This window comes from Hippoglossus hippoglossus, chromosome 16, assembly GCF_009819705.1.
Source record: "Hippoglossus hippoglossus isolate fHipHip1 chromosome 16, fHipHip1.pri, whole genome shotgun sequence".
In the NCBI taxonomy this organism is placed as follows: Eukaryota; Metazoa; Chordata; class Actinopteri; order Pleuronectiformes; family Pleuronectidae; genus Hippoglossus; species Hippoglossus hippoglossus.
In genome coordinates, this window is record NC_047166.1 from 4217505 (window position 1) to 4239584 (window position 22080).

Sequence of the window (22080 nt, forward strand, 5' to 3'; positions counted from 1 at the left end):
GAGCCAGAACATCGGGGTCCTGTATGACAGCTGCACGACATTCACACCTATTTCAAATAAAGAGGATAAAGTTTCGGAAATGACAAAACTTTTATTAAAAAGTCAAAAAAAATCCTCCCTAAGAATCTTGTTACTCACTTTTTTCTCAGCCTTAGTCTGGTTTGTTTGGGAATTTTATTATTTTCCAGCTTATTCAGTCAGACGTGTCTTTTTTGTTTTGTATTCCCACTCAGCACAAGAACCTGATGTCTATAAAAAGTTTCCTGCTGAATATTGGAGATAAACTCTGGTTTTTAATAACTTCTGAGTCTTTTTAACTGATCTACAGTTCAGCATTTCTCAATAATAATCAGTTACATAGAGTGAAAGAGGAAAAATTCTCCTTATTCCAAGTCAATGAGCCATCAAACTAATTTTGAAGCTGCTGTTTTAAGACTAAAATTGCAGATTGTTGCTTTAATGGTGAGAGTTTCGTCTTCTAAATAAATCTAACTACCGTTGCAGGAGAGTTTGACCTCCACGTAGCTTGGTTTTGGTTTTGTGGCTCTTATTTTTAATGGAATCATAATGTATTTCTTAACGGTTTGTTGTTGTAGTTGTTGTTTTCTTTACTAACAACACTGAACCGATCGTCGCCGTATTTTTCTGCTGTTTCCGTCACTAATGAAATGTCATTTTAAGGGGAGTTCATAAGGGCCTTGTACGAGTCAGAGGAAAATTGCGAAGTGGATCCCATGAGAACACCCCCCTCTGTGCTCCCGGACCACCAAGCCAATCTCCGAATGTGCTGTGAACTGGCGCTCTGCAAGATTGTCAACTCCCATTGGTGCGTAGAGATAAATAAATAATACCATTCCTTTGTATCGAGTGTGTATATTCCTCTCTGCTATATTAAAGTTTCATGAGGCTTCAGTTTCTGTCACTGGGAAGCACAGAATCTCTGCAGTCTTTGTCGTATCACATGTTTCATTTCCCTCCACAGCGTTTTCCCTCGAGAGCTAAAGGAGGTTTTTGCCTCGTGGAGAGTGCGCTGTGCCGAGCGCGGTCGAGAAGACATCGCCGACCGCCTCATCAGCGGTTCCCTCTTTCTACGCTTCCTGTGTCCCGCCATCATGTCCCCGTCGCTCTTCAACCTCACGCAGGAGTATCCCGACGAGCAGACGTCACGCACGCTCACCCTCATCGCTAAAGTAGTGCAGAACCTGGCCAACTTCTCCAAGTCAGTTTTATTTCACTCTACTTACACCAGACCACTGTATAGTAGACAAGATACCACGTGTGTAAATGCAGAACCATCAATCCCGACAGTCCATCAAACATAAAAACATACGAGTAACTTTAGTTTACAAGGAAAAAGGCCTTTTTTGAAACTGATACCTTTTGTAAATTGAAAACCAAATCTGGCCGTAATTTACATTAATGACTCAAATATTGAAATATGTTTAATTTGTCCTTCCCTGGAGTCAAAATCCTTATAATAATGTCTGGAGTCATTTTGAAATATTATAACAATATAAGCTTTGTTTACATGCATTTGTAATTGTGACTATTAGTGGGCCAATAACAGAGCCCTGCGTAATGCCAGTGTCACATTCATTCTCTTTCTTTCGGAAAAAGTAGCATGTCTGTGCCCAATTTGAATAAAAACAACCATATGTTGCTTTATAAACATTTTCATGGACATTTTGAGTTTGTTTCCTCTTTTTCCTTGTTGCACCAGAAACCTTTAAAAGCTTCTTGTCTGGAATCAAAGGTTTAGTTGCAGACAAATTGACATTTATATATATTCATGGATTCACACCCAGAAAGTATTGTAGTGTTTTAGCCTTGACAACACGGCAAATGGAGCTGCAGGAAAACAAAACCTCCTTTTAACGGTTATCATAGATAATGATTCCAGTTGACGTTTGATGCGTTACTTTCTTTTTGGGCTTTCCCCCCCCCCCCCCCCACCTGCTCATCCCCCTCCCACGTCTCCCACCTGCAGGTTTGGCAATAAAGAGGAGTACATGGGTTTCATGAATGAGTTTTTAGAGATGGAGTGGGGCTCCATGCAGCAGTTTCTCTTCGAGATCTCCAACCTGGACAGTGTCAGTAATGCCGGCGGCTTCGAGGGCTACATCGACCTGGGCAGGGAGCTCTCCATACTGCACAGTCTGTTGTGGGAGGTCATTGCTCAGCTCAGCAAGGTGAATGCAAACATGATACACAATATTAGTCATTAATGCAACCACATCATTAACATTAATTATTTTTGGGTGTGCGTTTTCATTCAGAAATTGAAATCTCAGTTTTTTTTTACTTACTTTAGTATATTTTATTCTAAAATGCAAAATTATTTCATAGCCATCTATTAAATGTATTGCACAATGTAATAAAATATCAAATGTCAATGTTTTTAGACACATTTAAATACATTTTTACACGATTTTATAAAATATCGAGTGTAAAATATCAATACTTATATATGTAATATAGGGTTCGGCCCCAAAACTCCATATCGGCTCTATTTGATGTTCAACAATGAATTTCAACGATTCAATCTGAATTATGTCTCACTGTTCTCTTGTCTGAAACATTTCACAATATAAGGCTGCAAGTCATGACTCAAACTTGATCTGTCATAATCCCCAGGTGAGCAGTAGATATACGACATTTTAATGGACCCCATGTATTAGATTAAAAAAATGATTTATTATAAATCTGCAGAAGTTTCTGATTAACTTTTTCCCCTTGAACCACAGGACGCCATAATCAAATTGGGTCCGCTGCCGCGCCTCCTGAACGACATCAGCATGGCGTTGCGTAACCCTCACCTCCAGAGGCAGCCCAGCCATCAGACAGACAGGGTCCAGGAGAGACAGGCGGACAGGCTGCTGTCCCGGCCGAGCTTCAACAGGGGCATCTCGTCCGACTTTCAAAATCTCATGATGAGGGATCTTAATAGGTAGGAGACGTCTGTCATCGTGAAGAACAACAGCTCTGCAAAGCTTTTGGTATTTTAGTGGTAAAAAGTAACTACATTTTTGAACTACTTGTGTTTCATCTTGTCATATCTGTAATTTTAGTCGTTGGACCTGCTGTTCTTTTAATATTATTAACGTTTGCTCATGAAGAACATTATTACAGTGTTTGTGATGCAGCTTCATAGTTTGTATCTCCAGCTGTTAGTGGCCTTACTCACTTCTGTTCTCCAGCTCTATAGATATCACTCGCTTGCCTTCCCCTACCTCCACCGGAGGGGTGATGCCATCGCGCTCGCAGATGAGTTTTCAGGACCGTGACCACCCTCATCGAGCGTCCTCCAAAGACATGTTTTACGTATCACGCCCCCCCCTGGCCCGGTCCAGCCCGGCCTACTGCACGAGCAGCTCGGACATCACCGAACCCGACCCTAAGGTGAGTTTGACCACACTGACTCGGGGAACCATCATCCCATCCACTAGGTTTACCTTTACCAAAGTGAGGTCAGTATGACGTGCATGTTGGTCATACTTAACAGAATCTGCCATCGTGTGACCGAGGCTGTAGTTTATCATGACATCTGCCTTTTTTCCACTGATTCACCACGCAACTCATCCTAGCGGTATTTCCTGGGAAATACTACGAGGCATTCCGATATCCAGGCCTCGCGGTAAAAACACCCGCACCACCCTCACCCATATCATCCGTGGCCACATAACATACCCAAATTATACGGGGCACCCTAGCCTCTCATATCCCATACTATTTAGATGCTTAGTTTCAATAAAAGCGTATCTATGATGGACCTCCAGGATTCCCGAATGAACAGCGTGTCTAACCTGCAGTCGGTGGACATGCTCAACTCCTCCCAGGCCTCCATCGCCGGCATGGGCAGCTTCGGAGGGCTGAGCAGCGGAGGCGGTGGCGGCCTGGGGTCGGGCCTGAGCAGCCAGCTGCGGGCCGGTGGGAGGTTGTCAGCTGGCTCTGGCGGCTCCAGCATGTCCGGCGGCCTCCGGCTGAGCCAGCTGAGCCAGATGGGCACCACCACCGACTCGCTATCCCAGCAGCAGCAACAGCAGGCCGCCGCCATGCGCTACCCGCTTTCCTTCCAGAATCCCCTCTTTCATCTGGCGACCGCTGACGGGCCTCAGCAGCAACAGCTCCACCACCAGCACAGCCGGGCTCAACCCCCAGCGCCCCTGCTCCTGACCCCAGAGCCGGAGCCCTCCCACCAGGCCTACATCCCACAGTTCGCCCACGGGGGGTTCTCTCGCAGTGAGGACCTGTCCACCCTCAGGACCAGGGACGGTCACCTGGGCCAACCCAGCATCATCCACTCACACAGCTACAGTGACGACTACAGCAGGGCTGAATATGGACGCAGGCAGATGTCCGTGCATGCACAGGTAAATGTAGATTCACTGTAATCTCGTGTATAGATTATTTCTTTAGGGCTTCAACAAACATTTGTGTTGTTATTATTAAGAACTTTACAAATGCATGAAATAGTGAAAACATCTTTTTGTTGAATGTTTTGCTCTTTTGTTGTTAAATCAGACAAAAGAAGCAAAACGTCGGCTCTGATTAACGAGAGCCTGTTGGTATCTTTGCTTTATAAATGAGTTTAACATCAATTATCACAATTGTCGCACATCTACTAATCAATTAATTATTTCAGCTCTTGATTTTGAATTAGTTTTTTTTCTGCTAAGCCTCCATGCTCATAGATCTATTACTCAAACCTGGATGAGTAATAGACTTCCTGGCTCATTTATCATTGTCTCACTGGAACTTGAAGCAACTCGTCCAATCATCGCGGCCCCTTGTTTTAATCAATTGAAATGCTGACGTATCATTTACTTGTTTTCTGTTTAAAGGAAAACCTCCAACAGCAGCAACAAATAATGGGCATGGCCTCCCAGACTGGAACCTCCCACTCCTCCCTGGCCGCCACGCCCCCCACCACAGTCCTACCTGTCCGCCAGAGTTCCGTTGCCCCGCCTCCCGCACAGCGTGTCAAATCCCAGACTTCCCACCAGCTGTCCGTCAGTGCAGCTGCCGCTCCCGCCGCTCCCGCCAAAACGCGGCCGCAGAGCGGGAACCTCCTCCAGTCGCCGGAGTCTGGCTACGGCGGCAGGCAGCACGGGCCCCGGCAGCTGTCCGTCAAAGACAACACGGCCCCGGGCCTGCCCCACCAGCAGAGCTCCGTCAGGGAAAACCAGAGTCCACAGGGAACCACCGGTCAGAGCACCCAACAGTCACCACAGCAGCAGCAGCAGTCTCAGCAGCAGCAGCAGCAGCAGCAGCAGCAGCAGCAGCAGCACCTTCTCAAACCCACCATGAGCAAACAGGTAACATCTGCATCTCTTTACTCTTCTCTGTGGGACTTCAGGTGTCTGTGCACGAACTGTCTGAGTGTGTCTATAGTATTTTGTGTCTCAATTGGAGTGAATTTCCCCAATGTGTGGATAAATGAAGTTCTATCTAATCTAATCTAATCTAATATTCAGGGGCTGCATCCTTTGGAGGACGCGGTCTACCCGGTCCACGAAGAAGGCGATCTTCGTGGGCCAGGTAGATCGCGAAGGCCGAACATGTGTCCATTTAGCTGTTCGCTTGAGTTGAAGCGTGAGACTCAGGCATTGGATGTCTCGTCACTTGCCGGTGCCGTTACCCCTTTAAAAGCCAAAAAGCAATGAATCCTGGGATAAGTTTGGCCGGAAGGGATTCAACCGTTGGAGCTCTCGTTTCTCGGTTATTAAAAGACGCAGCCATCGAAATGGGACATCCTAGTTACGCTACTGTGACGTACTCAGTCTTCTAATGCAGCCTCTGAAGTATGTGGCCCCTGAGTAGAGTCACACACTGTAGGATTAAGAGCTCGAGTCCCACCAGGGGTCAGCCTTGCTCAGAATATATGAGCTCATGTAACTCTGACTCACTTTGGATAAAAAACAAAAATCACTTGTTGCGAAACAGAGTTTTATCTGCTCAGGAACTCATGTTCTCATATTCAGTCTGCTGGCCTTTCTTCCTCAGGGCTCCCAGACTCCATCCACCCTCAATCCTCCGACACCGGCCAACGAGCGGACCGTGGCCTGGGTGTCCAACATGCCTCATCTGTCAGCTGACATCGAAAGTTCGCGGATCGACCGTGAGGATTTCAAGCTGAAGGAGTACTCAAAGAGCATGGATGAGTCACGCATGGACAGGGTAGGTACCAATTATAACTTTCAGACCTGCCCTTTTAAAGGGGACAAACTTGAGTTGAGTCATGTCTATCAAATGGCACCAAGATGTTCTGAGGAGAAATAACCATGAGCGGAATATTCATAAATCTTTTGCAGAGTTTGGTACATTCACCCAAAGTTTGAGTAGGTGGACGTGGATCTCCTCCCTGCAACTTGTGTTTAATATACGAAAAAACCTCTAATCCCGCTGAGAAACCAGGGTTGTAAACAGCACTTTATCCAGATCTCTCATTCTGTCCTCTGCCTCCTCTCAGGTACGCGAGTACGAGGATGAGATCCACTGCCTGAAGGAGCGGCTGTCGATGTCCCACAAAAAGCTGGAGGAGTACGAGCGGAGGCTCCTCACGCAGGAGCAGCAGACCAATAAGATCCTCCTGCAGTACCAGAATCGACTCGAGGACAGCGAGCGGAGGTTACGGAGCCAGCAACAGGAGAAAGACTGCCAAATTAAAGGAATAATTAGCAGGTAAATGGAGTCTGTTTTGGGGATGGAGGGCAAAAGACAGCTAAGTGGTCTTTCATAGGGAGGCCACGGGCCGCAGCGGCTTTATTTTTCGTTTATTATGACGCCTTCGGTTGAATAGACTTTATGAGTTTTTCTTTCAAAATATATGGAAAGAGTGTCTAAGATAAAGATTGCTAGCATTCATTCAGCACAATGTTCGCATATTGGATTCTATTTAACAGGACCGAAGTTGAATCAGTTCTTTCCAAAAATACATATATTGCTTATTGGAATAGGACTCGATTTACCAGAGGTTGTTATCTTGCAAAGAATATTGCACGGTAGGAGGTTGGTTTCAGTTTCATTAAGTCCCACAGCCCTGGGAGCGAGGCAGGGAGCTGTATATCGAAAGCCAAAGCTGCAGACATATAATGAGTGACAAATTAAATGAGAGACTATAATACGGAGGAGAGATCTATATCTTATTTGATAAGTATGCAGGGCATGCTCCTTCAGCTGTTGCTTTCCTTTCAGCGGAGTTAAGCTGGACAAAGGCATCTCTGAGTGTCCTGAAACCTCACAACATGATTTACTTGTTATTCAAGAGCATCATATTGGGATGAATGCTCCGGCTGACTCCTAATTCATCGTGCGCCTGTGTGAAATTGTAACGGAGCAGTTCTTGAGTGCAGTCTTGAGATTTTATCGAGCGACCTCAACATTAAGTAGTTGATGGGGAAAGGGGGCGGAGTATTGATCGTATCTCAGTTGTATTCAGGGCAGAGAAAAAACTAATGTTTGCTGTGTTGTGAGGATTTTTAAAAAAGTTTGACGACGCATTAGAGATGCTGCCCGAAAGTCTAGTTTTTATTTATTTCTGTCGTGCAAAGAGTTCAGCTGAAAAGAGATTGTCTTATAATAGTGTGTGGTCTGCAACTGAAGGCTGGATGTCTGTGACAGAGAATATTGCCACTTCTAATCCAATCCAGGAAAGAAGACGTGGAATGAAGACAGAGACAGTCCTGCTCGTCTTTTTTTGGGGGGGGAAACATCTTTTAACAACCTTGTACATAAACACCATCATCACACACCTTTCTATGTCTCTTATCATCAGCCGTTTTTATGAAACACAGCTCTTGCTTCTAACTGGAATCTCGGGGCCGTTCGAGATGAATCCACTTAGTTTGATTTTCTTTTGACTCTCCCACGAGATTGCAGCGCAAAAGCACAAGAGGATCGGAAAATTTGTTTCAGAAACATGTCTGCACTTTTTAAAGCAACACAAGGTGTTCGTGTGGGACCTTCAGGCGCAGGACAACAGAAGACCATGGTTTAATATTAGCTCTTCCATTTTAAATCGAGGTAAACCGTGATGACAGACTGCAGATGTATCTCTCTACATAGTGAACATGGGGACCGATGCCTCGCTCCTTTTTTTTTACATATGACGCTATATGAAGAAAGTCACAGACAAAACTTCAATCAGTCTGTGAACGATGAAGATTCAAGCATGAAGGCGAAGAGGAAATATTCCTCCTCCCGTAGAGAAACTTTATCAGAGCACTTAACCATTGATTATTGCTCCTCTGGAGTACGAGCTTGAAGTGAATACAGCCGATCTGCTTCACACACGAAGCATCTCGTGTGGAACACTGGTATTTCCGATGCTTACACTTGTGACTTTTATGGTTTGACCACACAAGCATGAATTTAGTAGCAGATGTTGATGCTTCCGAGTCGATTCGACTGACAATTCACTGAGCCAGACCCTGTCAGCGGATGCATTTGTGCACTTGTGCATCGTCTGAACTTTGATGCACACAACAGCGATGAGCGTGGATGCCAAGAAATGTGGTCTCAGGCCGTCACATAGGATTGATTGGACTCCAAAATCTCCAAACCATAGCCTTGTGTTTTTTTTTTTCCCCTTCATGAATTGATATATTTATTTTTAAATTTTCACATTCGGATCTATGATTTGGGTGCAAGTGCAAGTGCAAGTGCAAGTGCAAGTGCAAGCTCAGGTTCTGCAAGAGAAGGAGTTGAAGTCTTGGCTCCTGTGCAGGTTTGAAATAAATCTCTGTATCTGCAGAACTCCAACAGTCAGCATCGTGTTTCAGAGATTTTCTTTCAGAGAAGCCTTAATGTTCTGTGCATGAATTTTAAAGCTCAGAGCAAATCCAATATCTGTCATTAGACCAGATACACTTTGTGTTCTAACAATCTAATTTAAACCAAAGCCGAATATAAATTATTATTTTACGGTCATGCTAGGTTAGATCCACTGAAAACACTTTACCTGTAGCACTTTTCTTTAGGGTTATGATCCTATTAGTCGGCTACAGGCTCTTATTTATTTAATTCTATTTATTTATTTATCCTCAGAATATTTTAACTCATTTATTAATTTCTAAATATGAATGAAACTATTTATCTTCCCTGAGCGTTTTTGCTGTGAACTGAGCAACATATTGACATCGGAGAGATGAGTTTGCAGTAAATGGTCTTGATTGTAAGTGTCATAGTAATAATCTATTTTTACCTATAATCCATAGCATATTTAAGTCTGTGATGCAAGAGCCATAACAATAATATAATAATATATGAAATAAAAAAGATATATATATAAATGAATTCTATTGAGAGTGAAATTATAACTATTTTAACGTTGCAATAGCTTAACTTTTTAGCGCAATAATAGATACAGTATTGATATATTCCGATGAGGTATATTGTATGCATTTTGTGTACATATAAAGAAACAGTAACTTCCTGCCAAACTCCTCCTGACCAGGTGCCATCCACAGTATCTAAACCGAGAAAATAAAACTGTAACGTACAAAAAAACGCTGCAGAGACGCCGACGACGACGGTGACGTGACTCTTTGAGTGTGTTCTTGAGTTCTCTTCTTGTTTTTGGTGTTTGTGATTTGAATCTGCATTTTTTTTTTTAAATGAACGACTGCAATGGATATTATTATTTATCAATTAAAGCGAGAGAAGAAAAAAAAAAAGAGTATATCGTATAATCTTGTATGATTTTTTTGCTGTACATGCTTGGTATGACTTTGACCCCCCGCAGTGCGTCATCGGTGGTGTCCAGTGACATGGTGATCGGAGTAGGTGTTCGAGGAAGTTAGACACTTCTGTCTTTTGACTTATGCAGTTACAGTATGATTTTAAATATTATTATTAAAAAGGGCAACTACTTTATTATTATTACTACTATTATTACTATTCTTTTTCTTTTTCCCTCTCCAGAGATTTCGATCCTATTCTGGTGTCAGTTTATCTGCCTCTCTTCTGTAGCAAGAATATATTGATGGGTTGTACAGATTGTACTTTGGCAACACCTGTGTTTAAATCTTGCAAAAATGAATTCATAGTGGTGATGAGTTTTGGCTTGATGTGTGTGTGTGTGTGTGTGTGTGTGTGTGTGTGTGTGTGTGTGTGTGTGTGTGTGTGTGTGTGTGTGTGTGTGTGTGTGTGTGTGTGTGTGTGTGTGTGTGTGTGTGTGTGTGTGTGTGATTGACATGGCTCGTAGCAACGGCCAAGGGTTTATATCCACTTCTCGCAGACCTGTGTCAAAGAGTTGCAAATAATTCTATAGTTTGTGTATAACCAGATGGGTGGTGGGGGGGGGTTCTTCCTCGACGCCTATCAGGTAAGTTCTCAATCAAAGTCACGAGAATGAAACAGAGAAGGTATTTGCAGCTGCTGTTTGATCCAGGTCTGTCTCTTTTTCTTTGTGTTCACATCGACGTCACATCCTTTGTCTCTTGCCTTCTTTCTCTGTAGCAGAATATTCAGACATTGTGACCTCATGTTGGTGGACGCACACATTGTTTTTTGAACGACACGTTTGTGCGACTTGACCTCAACAGCACACTACTTGAAGTGCAACTGGATATAACCACGGCTTTTTCTTTTTTTTTGTAACATATCACCCACATGAATCATTGTCTGCCTTTTTGAAGTCGTGTCAAAAATCTTAATGCTGTAAACCCATGTTACATTCCATTGTTTTTATGGGACACTGCTAATATTTCTGTCTGTGCTTATGACTTTTATTTTTTCTTTTTTTTTTCCTATTCTCTTCTTTTGTAAAATAACCCTCGACACTGTACATTATTTATGGAATAAAACATCCAAACAACTTATGTTTGAAACTTCACCTGTGGATTTTCGTTCTTTATTGTCAAACGCGTGCCTCTCTGTGTTCTGAATAAAGTCGTGGAAATGTGCCGAAAATGAATATGTGACTCGACTGGTGGCAGTTAGATGCTTCTGTCAACTATCTGACTCATGGGTGACGATCTTCAAGTTGTAAAGTTTGTGCTTTATTATAAAGGCTTATTTCATGTCACAAACAAAAAAATTTGCAACGATGTTTATTCTGCTGCCGGTAAAATGTCAACGGAAAACCTCGTAAAACAGATGGAAAGTCATGAAAGCGACTCAATGAATCTATCACGTGGAGTTTTTATTTTTATTTTATTTTTATCCACACTAACTTCTATTTGGCATTTATCACCACCATAACAATACTCACAGTTTATAACCAGCTGGCTGTAAAACTGCAAGATAAACCCGTGTGAGAAAATATCCTCAATCGACCCGATCTGGAGTAAATCCTCGGCAACTTGGATAATCATGAGAGCTGGGAAACCGGCGCCGTCTGCCGGCTCGTGACCACAGCAGCAGGAAGCTCGCTCCCATCTACGGGCGGCGTCTTTGAAACGATTGGTCAAAGGATTTTTCCACTCGTGCCTTGGTCAGTCCATGTTGCATAAGACGGTCAATTCCCTGGGGATGATTGGGATCTGGTACCGAACCACGTGACTTCAAATAACCAAGAATAATTGTCCGCCAGTTGGCCGTAATTTGCACTTTGAAAACACCTTAAAGGGGCGGAAAGGCTTTGATGAATCCCATTGGGGCGAGAAGAAAGAGAAAAAGCTCCACCAGTGAAAAATTGGCCGAATGGCTGGTGTTACCTTCATGGGCTTGAACACACTGGGCTGCCCATCAGATTTGGGATTCAGATTTGAGGTACAGGTAACCAGCATGTGATCGCTGTTGGGCCAGATGCATCTGCTCAACCTCTTGTCAAGTATCATCTTGGGTTCATAATGCTCCCTCTCTTTCTGTCATCCCCTACTTCCCCTACCTCTCTGTCTGTCTCTCTCTCTCTCTCTCTCTCTCTCTCTCTCTGTCTTTCTCTCTCTCTGCTTCCAAGACTCATGGCTGTGGAGGATGAGATAAGGGGAGGACCCGTGATTGAGCCAAAAACCAGGATTTTCCCTGATCAGGTCTGTGAGACTGTTTTTCTTCTCTCGTCGAGTCTGTACGGTGGCCTGTGCTTTCTCCTCTCCTCCCCTCTGCCTCCCCCTTTTCCTCCCCACCCCCCCGCTGCTGTTATGATTTCGTCTGCTGTGTGTACGTCGTCCCTACAATTGTCTTGCCCTGTCCCCCCCCCCCCCCGACCTGTCCCCTTTGTTTGGGTTCAGCCGCCAACTGTTTGCCAACCGAGACCTTTGGAGTTCAGAGTGCGTTGTTGTTGTTGTTGTTGTTTGCATTCCTCAGATCAAGATGTCTGACTCTATGGGTTTGTGCTCCAGGCCTGTGGTGATGGTGATGATGATGTTGCCAGTTCTGTAGTTGGTTGTTTCTGCAGAGCATGACGGGGTTAAACTTCCCCTCAACCTGTTCCACACATCATGTTAAAACCAGATTCTCACTCAGGTTATTGAACAGCTGAGCTCCAACTCTTCCTCACGCTGTGTAGTGATGCTGTGTCTCTCCTCTTCCTCAGTCCTCTAATAACAACGCTGACACTCTCTTATTCAAACTGAAATAATCCCTTTATGTGTTGATAGTTAGTTATAGACTTATAGAGGTTATAGAGAGTGTTCGACTCCATGAAGACGAATCAGACGTTCAAACACGATGATTTGTTCTTTCTCTATGAAGGGGATGTTCAGATTTTGGATATATCCATCAGATATATCTATAATTACATTCCCATGATGCTTTGGGGATGTAAACAGGAAGTATAGTTGCCATAGATACTGTAAGATGCTCAATTACAACTTGAGCCTATGTTTTTTTATATGATTTCCAAGTTGATGGAGATATCCTCGAGTCATTGCTCCATCAGAATAATAACCTTGAATAATACAAGTCACATAAAATCCAATGTCTGTGTGTTCAGATTGTACCAGGTTATGATTCCTATGAGTGAAGTCTAGATGGCTAGAACCGCAGGATAATTCAAACTTCAGTACTTTCTGAATATTGAATAGAAAATACAGGAATTCTCCCTTAATGATGACATGTGCTGGGTTTTCTCACGAATCCTTCACTCAGTTCATTTGACACTTTTAATGTTCTCCCCTTGCCTTCAAAAAGCTAATGTCTTTGTCGAAGATATCAGACAGTCGCCCCACTTCAAATATTCCTCCATGCGTTTGGTCATACTTGTGAATTTTTCCCAGTTAATTGCATGAATTATCAAAGAGAAACCTCATGGTAGATTTCTAGTTGTGCATCAAAAGCAGCGGGGAGCAGAAAAAGATAATGAAACGAGGGAAGAGCTGACAGGAGCCTGTGAGCATCACACGGAAAAAATATTCGGAGAAAACCCCACATGACAATGAAAATGTATATTTATTGATAATATGAAGTCATAAATATTTCACACAAAGGCTTCTCTCAAGGTTACAAATGTAACCTGGGATCTACAGCTGTAATCATTGTTATTATCAGTTAATATTTCAATACTTTTTAATTAAAAATGTATTAACAATGCTATAATAATTAGGCTAATTGAAGGAGGGGAGTCCAAAGTGGTTCTGTCCACTGCTTTTCCATCATCCTTTGACTGGTATTAACTGGGTATTGAATTCCATTGTAATGTCTCTAAAAGTTACTTTAATGTGGTGAACACGGCAGAAACCCTGTTAAGAAATGTATATATACAAATTCTGGAAAATTTCAAGAACTAAGAAAACCTCAAACAATATTGAAATACTCAAAATGTGGGTTGAAACTATAGAAACATGTTAATCCAGTAGATTATATTTATTTAGTAAAGTGATTCATTTAGTTTAAGTGACCAAGGGTTGAAGTATATTTAATAGTTTAATGAAGTATATTTAAGCTTTTTTTCAGTTTTTAACCATTGAACTGTGATAATTTGAGTTTTGTGAACTATCAGGTGTGTTTAATGAGGAAAAAGCTTCCTGAGCTTGTATTAACCACATCGATATTTCATTCAAAGACCTATAAGATTGAATCACATTCTTTTATCCGTATGCATTGTTGCACCTCCTTGAATATTGGTCATTTTTGAGTGTATGTGAGGTGGAGTGTGTGTCTGGATAGAAAAAATCTGTGCCTGTTAGTAAAAAGTGTGTTTATATTCATCTCTGCAGAGGAGATGATTGCATGTTTGATCCGAGCATGTCTTTTACACGCGTCTCTTTACCTCTCTGGAGCAGGAAAACGTGCAGGATTCAGCTTTCCAGAGTCTTCTGGATTAATTACTCTGCTGCTTTCACATGCAGATGTTGTTTCGGAAGTGCACGATTGAACTCACGTTTTTCTTTCATGTCTCATGAGCATGGTCTCTGTTAGCGGCGCACAGCATGGCCGGCTGCTTCAATGCTTTCAGGCTGTCGGGTTGTCCGATGATGTGCGGTTGCCATTATGTACATGTATGTAAATGTGTGTACGTGAGCATTTGTGTGTATATCTGTGTCCCTTTTAGTTGTGCATTGTGTTTGTACTGTCGTTGGGTGGCTGTTGCTTTCGTCCACCCTCACCGCCCTTTCTGAATCGTGCCCACTTGCACACAAGCCTTCCCTCCTTCTTGTTCCCTGTCCACTTCCTCCTCCTCTCCTCTCCTCTCCTCTCCTCCTATGTTGATGAGATACGGTGATTTCTCTTAGGGGAGGCGTCAGTCCATCCTAGTGCAGCCCCGTCTCGCGCCTGTCCCACCCCGAGTAACCAGGTAATAAACCAACCGGCAAACTCTCACTCTCCATCCATAAACCTGCTGCCTCTTCTCCACTTCTACTGTTCTCTATGTGCGTCCCTGTCCATCTGCAGCACCCTGTGAACTCACTGAAAGCCAACACACTGATACGCTCACTTTACTTTCCCATTCATCTTTCCTGAACAAAGAAATGGGTCCATCACAGAAGGTTTGGACGGAGGTTACTCGTTGTTCCGAGGGCCAAAACCTGCACGTTGAAAGAGTGACAGCAAAATATTTCAGTGATTTGAAGCTGCACTGAGCAACTTGGCAGCAAAGTGTGAAACACCTGAAATATGTTTGATCTGCGCTGCTCATAAATCATCTAATGCAATATCAGTAAATTGTACAGCAGCAGGAAGTGAAGGGTACAACTGTACTAAAGGGACACAACATTTCCTGCAGGTGAATAAAAGTTTGGATTGAAAGACAAAGGCAAAAAGAACAGGAAGCTGTGTTGAAACTACGACTCAGCTAGTGCTATTATTCTGTAATCAGGCAGTGAAAGGGCTAACGCAGTGAAAGCTAAATTCTTAGCATAGTGGACAACAGTGAGGATCCACTGGGAGAAGTGGGAGGGGAAAAAAACTCCCATTAACTTTCCCGGAGACAATTACGTGACTGACAATAAAACTTTGAGTGGGCATGAAACTCCCTCAGTTGAGTCATCAGCTGCGTTAGAAAATGTGATTCTTTGATTAAAAAGACAGAGTCGATGAAAAGGCAAAATTTTACTGTATATTCAACAATAAAAACAATGCAACTGCAAACTGGGAGTTTTCATCTCTTCACAGTCGCCAAAGTGCTGAACTGAACTTGGATTTCTCGACAATTTTCAAATGTCTCGACCTATAAAATAAAATTGAATTGAGTTCATAGTGTGTAGAAGCCAAACTGCAGCTCATCAGTTTAATTGTATGGGGCTGCTGAATCAATTTAGGATGATTCTATATGGTGACGTGCTTTGTTCCCAATTTCCCTAATAGAGCATTTTGAAGTTGCGATACCATTCTGGGCTCTATGTTGTGAAACAGTCATATCGCACCGATCTGTCTTTAACTGGAGCGATAATATTTGAAATGGGAAAACAAAACCTTAAAAACACGTCTTGAGCTTGAGGTTTCACCCACTTCTAACTTTATTAACTATTAATTGTACGACTATTGGCTTTATATAACTCCCACCGTCATTTGTTTATGTTTTTAGCTTAAATTTGAAAGCTGGTATACTACTCCCACTGTAATCCTGCTATTTTGAAGCCTGGCTAACATCCTATACCTGTTTATACTAATATTACATGATAACCTCTTAGAAAATGAGATCTTTACTAGAGAAATATCATTAATATATATTTAATTAGTAGGGATGGGGTGTTTTCCTCTGTTGCTGCCCCACTTTCTGATTGAAAAGAACTAAACAGCTTTGAAAGCTTCAACACCTCTCACAGATGTGTAATTTATTAATGCTGCTGTGATTCCCATTGTGTGTCCTTCTCTTCTTTATTCTGTCAGGAAGGTGGTGACCTGCTGTGGTTTTATTGTCACTCTTACAAACGCGTTTCTACTTTAATCCACTGAAATATTCTGTGACAGACCTCAAACAAAGGCTTCATTGGAATTATTTGAGATGAATCACATTGCTTATTCACTTTATTTTGACAAATGCACGTATTACACGCCTTGGCAGAAATAGGTAGAACAGTAGCTTAGCGTCCTGTCAAAATCTTTATTTTTAACAGTTGCAGCTCCTCACACATTACAGTCATAGCCAGAAAAACTGAAATATATGCCACCATAATTATTTGCAAATTATTTTAAAGTCATATATGGAGACGACCTTGTAATATTTAGCATTTTGTAGATCACTGATATGCAGAGAAATATAAATTAACCAAAGTATACTATTGATTCCTATAAGCTCCACAATTTTAGATGTAATATTCAATCTATAGATAAGTAGTTTTATGAAATTGTAATTTTCTGCCAAGCAACTAAGCTAGAAAATCAATAAAGAGAGAAAACACACAAACATGTTTTACGGTTCCAGTCTCGATTCGTGAGCAAGAAATAAGACTTTGGGTCTTTGATTTATTTATATTGTGTGAATTCTCTTTTATTGTAGATTTCTCTTCAAAAGACACAACATATTCTTTATCACTTTCTCTACACATGAGCTCACATCTCCATTCAGTCTTCCATCCCTCCCGCAGCACCCCTTCAGATAAACAATGGGAATTATGGGAAATCTCCGTATCTGACCCAGTCCTTCCCTGAAGAACACTGGATAAAGTGCACATGTTTTTATGTGTGTGTGTTTTCTGTGGGTCTGTGTCTCCCTGTGATATTTATCTGTCTGTGTACGTGTTTGGCACCTGGGCACATTATTTGGTTGAATGGTGGTGGCGTCTGATGATGTATAACATGCATACTACATGTTTTTATCATTTCTTTATTCCTTTTGCCTTAGAAGTCGGAGCTTTTCAAGTTAGTTGTCTTAATAGGGGTTATTTTTCTGAACATTTTTTTATATAAATATCGATTAAACCAACACATACACCAGGATTTATTGGAGATTGGAGGAGATGGGTAAGAACCTGTGTGCACAACCCTCAGTCCGCATCATCGACTACATACCAAACATTTCAGTTCTCCGCCAAGTGTTTTGTGTTCCTGTCCCCAGCACCACAATTTACCATTAGCATAAAAACCACTCTCATACCGAGCTGTAATTGAATGCACCAAGTTAATCAAACAGCACGGCCCGCAGAGAGTGAAGCAAGTGTGGTAAGTTAAACAAGGATGTCAGTAAACATTTTTGCCGTGTGTCTGTTCAGCAGCCTGATTCCTGGGTTTAATAGGCATGTGTACTGGTCTACACATGGATATTAAACGACACTGTTGGTCGTGTTTGAGAGCAATAAAAAACAAGTGTCGGAGGAGTCACGTTATTACTGGCATCCTGTAACTGTCCGCGCCACAGCCGGTAGCTGTTCGTAGCACCAGTTAGCCGCTGAGCGTGTTGCCATTCATTTTGGTTCTGATTGAGAAGAGAAAAGGCCTGATAATTCACGTCATTCCTGGGGTAACGTCTTTTCTTCCTTATTTTCACTTTTTTTCGTTGCGTGAAGTGGAAACACCTTCCACTCACAACGGACACACTCATCAGATACAGCTTATCCAGTGACACTTTGCTTTTTTTGATTCATTTTCTCTACTGGATGCAGAGCAAACTATCTCTCCTCCTTCCTGTCTCCCCCCCCCCCTCACCCCCTACAGCACTTCATTCCATCCATGCTCCAGAATCTCATACTTCACACAGTGTATGGAAGCATTAAAGTGCTATTTAATGGCGTACACATTTTCCTGTTTGACACAGAACAACTAAATCACATGCACGTGCCGCCGATGTCTTTTTACGTGGCTCTGTGCTCGTTTTTTTGCGGATCACGGTGAAACAGAGTCTCTGTAATTATGTCTCGACACCACGCGGCAAATGTGCCGGGCATGATAAATCAAGAGCAATTATTTTAAGAGGTTTCTACCCAGGTCTGATGGTAAAACTGTGAATCCAGCTTTCAAAAATGCGTCTGTATTTTAATAATCTTGCAGCAGCTCTACATTAAACAGCGTTCTGAATAGAGTACTCATAGAGTTGTCTCCTGGCACAATAACCCCATTGTTTTCTCTTCCCACTGCTCCTGCACAGACGTCAGTGAACACGACTGGGGAGTGAAGCCTTGCAAACACTCTTTGATACGCAGCATAACAATAATGAAACCAGTGTTTGCATTGCAATTTTTTGGTGCCAATGTACCAATGTGGGTAAGAAAAATATGGCAAAACCAAACTTTGACTGGATCACGAAATCAAAAGCTCTGAACCCAGGCTGTGCACCGTGAGGCAGCTCGTTGCTGCACCATCACTGGGTTCGACTTTTTGGTTTGGTGAATGTGACAGAGTTTTGGATTTCATGCCCAGGCTATAGGATGCACCCTTATCTCGCTTTTTTAAATCTGGCGCTGAGCTCTATGTGGCTTGACCTTCTTTTTATTTGAATTTTTTTTGTGCATGTTTTTTAGTCACAAGCCAATTGCTGCAGTGTGTGTTGTTAAGGTGCCATAAATGTAGAGTTCTTCCTCGCCTTTAATTCAAGATATTTAAGCAAGCACGCACATTTTTAAACGTAGTTATTATTGGACATGATTTTGTATTCAATGCCAAAGATATTTTCCTGACATGTCACCCGACAAACACCCCTTACTCCCCCCCCCACCCCGAGAGGATCAACACCTTTGACCTCAAGAGTTTTAATTCCTCCTTCATCCCTTCTTTCCCTGTGTCCCCTCTCCTGTGCTGCCATTTTTATCTGTGTACTTCATGCATCAACTCCGTAACTCATTGGGCTCTCTCCTCTCTCTGTCTCTCCTTCTCTCTGTGTCCCTTATCACCGACGTCCTTTACTTTCTAATTCCTCCTTACGTTGCCTCCGCCATCGCTTTTCTACATGTTCTCATCCCAACTGGTTCTTCCTGTTTTTCGATGTTGATACTCTCCCCTTCAATTCAACCACATCCTTATTTGGTAATTCTCCTCCTTGTCCCTCTCCTCCTCATCTTTATCTCGCTCTTCTTCCTTCCTCCCACACGCTCTCACACCTCCACAACATGTGATTACTTTCCCTCTACATGTCACGTTATCTGCCTTGATTGGACGTCTTCTTTGAAACTCCTCACATCCCTCCACATCGCTCATTGAATGGCCTCTTTTCTACGACCATCTCTCCCCGCTCCTCCTCCTCTTTCCCCTCCCCTCTCTCTCTATCTCGCTAGGAGGACCAGCTTTCCTCCCTGGGTTCTGCAGACCCCGGTGTGAAAACTGAAGGTGGAGGGGGAGGAGGAGGACAAAGAGGAGGAGCGGTAACCAACCATCAAGGCCTCAGAGTCTCTTCCTCAGGCATTTCCTCTGACAGCTCGCCCCACAATGGAGTCCTCCCTCAAACCGTAGACCCTCCCTCTCTGCCCGCTCCTCATCAGCACCCTAGTCAGAATGGAGAGCTCCGTGGCAACCAAACATCCTCCCCCATGACAACGTCACGGGCATCTGGAACCACGGCAACTACAGGCATAGCAGAGGAAAGGGGAGTAGGTCAAACACAACACTGAGCCAAATCAGAGAGAGAGGACACTAAAGGAAAAGGAAAACGCCGTCCCCGTGTTTTCCCGTTTAGCGAGACAATGCTTTGAAACTCGAAAAATCGCCATTGATATTCTCACAACACCTGGGCGAGAGAGAGAAGAACAGTGTGCAGGGGACGAGTAGTAACCACAATCCTACTGTACAGTGCATAACACATCAACACACAACACAAAGGGCTCTTCTACGGACACTTTTACTCTCGACGCTCACGCGGAGCTGCCGTTCGTATCAGTCTTGCAGGACAAGATAATGATACCTGATCACACACTGGTTGAATCAGTCACACCAAGCAATCGACGAACACACCAAGCCGATATATGAACATCTGCTCCATGCACTCATTTCCCGTCTGTGGCTTCATGAGAAAAAATCCACACACGTGAGGAACAAGCGCTTATAGAATGTCTTGCACCCCCCCAAAGACTTCATAGTAGCCATCAGCGAAGACGTGCTACAAGCGAGCTTATAGTTACTCTTGACTCCCGTGGATGTACTGTAGGTGCAGTAAATAAGCCGATCCTGAACACGCCAGGCTGCAGATGTGTGAGGCAGAGAGGTGGCGATGTAGTCTGGCTTCTTTAGTGCCTTTGAGTGTTTTACAACAGGGTTTTCCAATAGAGATAACAGGTGGAGATCCATGTTTTAGTTTGATCTATGGGCTGGAAACAGAGATTCAAAGACACGAGATCGTAAAAAAAGGTTTGAGTGACGTTTTTGGGAACTTGTTTTATTTTTTTTTCCACTCTAAGGGACTTCTTGTTTTTGGACTTGAGCTCGTGCAATTTTTCTCTTCTCAATCTCAGAACCAATATGTGATAAACTGGTGCTAAACAGAAACAAATGGTGCCATTTTCCAAGTCAAATGTCTGTCTGCCATAGCACTGCCTCTTTCATGATTCACTCACTGTCTCTTCTCTCTCTCTTCTGTCTCTGACAGGATCCCCCCCCCCTCCAGTATGTTGTTGTACCTGTCTCTGTGTTTGTTCTTTGTGCATCCTGTCGTGTTCTGATGTCGAGAGTCGGGAGTTTCCATGTCTGTGTTTTAGCAGCATCCTCCTCCAATCTCTGGTTTTGATTTACAGATATTAAAACGCAGCTCTGCAGCTCAAATTGAAAGGATCAGCTTCTGAACACATGGAGACAGAAGTCCTTAAACGCTATTTTCAGTTTACACAGACCAACAATCATTTTAAAATTAAGATACTTGAAAACATTCTTTCAGTTAAAAAGTATTATTTGGTTTCCATATACATAAGATGAGTCTTTGTTTTTAAGTTTTTAAGTTTTCTCAAACATGTTTCACCAAAAATAATGTTAAACGCTAATGACAGATTGTTATTTGCCCCCTTATGTTTTTAGTTTGGGGCATGTACCACATTGAATTACAGAAACCATTGCAAGGATCTTTTTGTTCATTCTCAAATGACAATTTCAAAACTTTAGGTTTGCTAAGCTTGCCATTAAGTGCCTGGGATAAGTATATTCAGCATCCTTTGGCCAGTAGATTAGCTAGTCATCAACCAAATGCACCATAAAAAGCCTTGCTTAAGACTTTGAGAATATATTACACAGAAGATGCTTTCAGATTTTGAATAATTTCTTACATGTTCCTTTCAAAAGAAACTAAACGAGCGGCATCTATTTGTGAAAATGTTTAATAATAGGATTAGACCATTTAATTTACAGGAGATTTTAGACGATTTTATGTATTTTCTTTAAATTAACTCTTCAGTTTCTCGTGTGTCTAATGCTGAGTCGTTGAAATGTGTGTAATGTGTATCCATAATCCTTCATGTTGTGTATGAATATGTCTGTTGAAAGGTTTGTCTGGATGTGAACCTGTTTTTTGTCCCCGTAGCCTCACACGCCGGTGTCGCTCTGCAACAACTCACCTTCTATAAACCAAGAAAAGTTCAAGGGTTTCACTTCAGCTTTGTTTCAGCCACTTTTCACCTCAGACAGAATAAAACGACTCACTTTGCAGAGTCCGAGATCGAAATGGCCAAAGCTAATAGTTCATAGTCAAGAGCTGGTAGATTATTTTAGATTAGATTCATATTTATAGTCAATGAACAGATTGTCTCGTATTCAGACAGCTTGTAAGGCTACTTTGTCTCTCATGAGTCTGATTCACGTGGGATCCAAAGCGGGCTATAGGTTTGAACATCCAGTCTTCTCAGAGCCGAT

At 42.6% G+C, this 22080-nt stretch overlaps 1 protein-coding gene and 1 long non-coding RNA gene across 10 annotated transcripts in view; one reads left to right on the forward strand and one right to left on the reverse strand.

The window, feature by feature from the left end:
- Positions 1–22080, forward strand: part of syngap1b (synaptic Ras GTPase activating protein 1b) — a 120111-nt gene that overhangs the window by 96559 nt on the left and 1472 nt on the right. For 2 of the 9 annotated variants that reach the window (XM_034610007.1, XM_034610015.1), the window contains 13 exons: positions 682–826; positions 983–1219; positions 1988–2189; positions 2593–2634; positions 2745–2947; positions 3198–3399; positions 3777–4370; positions 4842–5246; positions 5277–5315; positions 6004–6177; positions 6470–6681; positions 11900–11972; positions 19527–20237. In XM_034610007.1, coding sequence (XP_034465898.1) covers positions 682–826; positions 983–1219; positions 1988–2189; positions 2593–2634; positions 2745–2947; positions 3198–3399; positions 3777–4370; positions 4842–5246; positions 5277–5315; positions 6004–6177; positions 6470–6681; positions 11900–11972; positions 19527–19859 — 2861 coding nt within the window. In that variant the 3' untranslated portion in view covers positions 19860–20237. Of the gene's footprint in view, positions 1–681; positions 827–982; positions 1220–1987; positions 2190–2592; positions 2635–2744; positions 2948–3197; positions 3400–3776; positions 4371–4841; positions 5316–6003; positions 6178–6469; positions 6682–7649; positions 10835–11899; positions 11973–14612; positions 14675–19526; positions 20238–22080 lie in introns of those variants that run through there. The other 7 variants (XM_034610011.1, XM_034610006.1, XM_034610010.1 and 4 more) reach the window with 7 other exon arrangements.
- On the reverse strand, positions 103–21791 carry LOC117776299. Its single transcript, XR_004616420.1, has 3 exons — positions 21498–21791; positions 204–207; positions 103–114 (listed from the first exon to the last, which is right to left on the reverse strand). It is a non-coding gene; the product is annotated as an uncharacterized LOC117776299 (long non-coding RNA).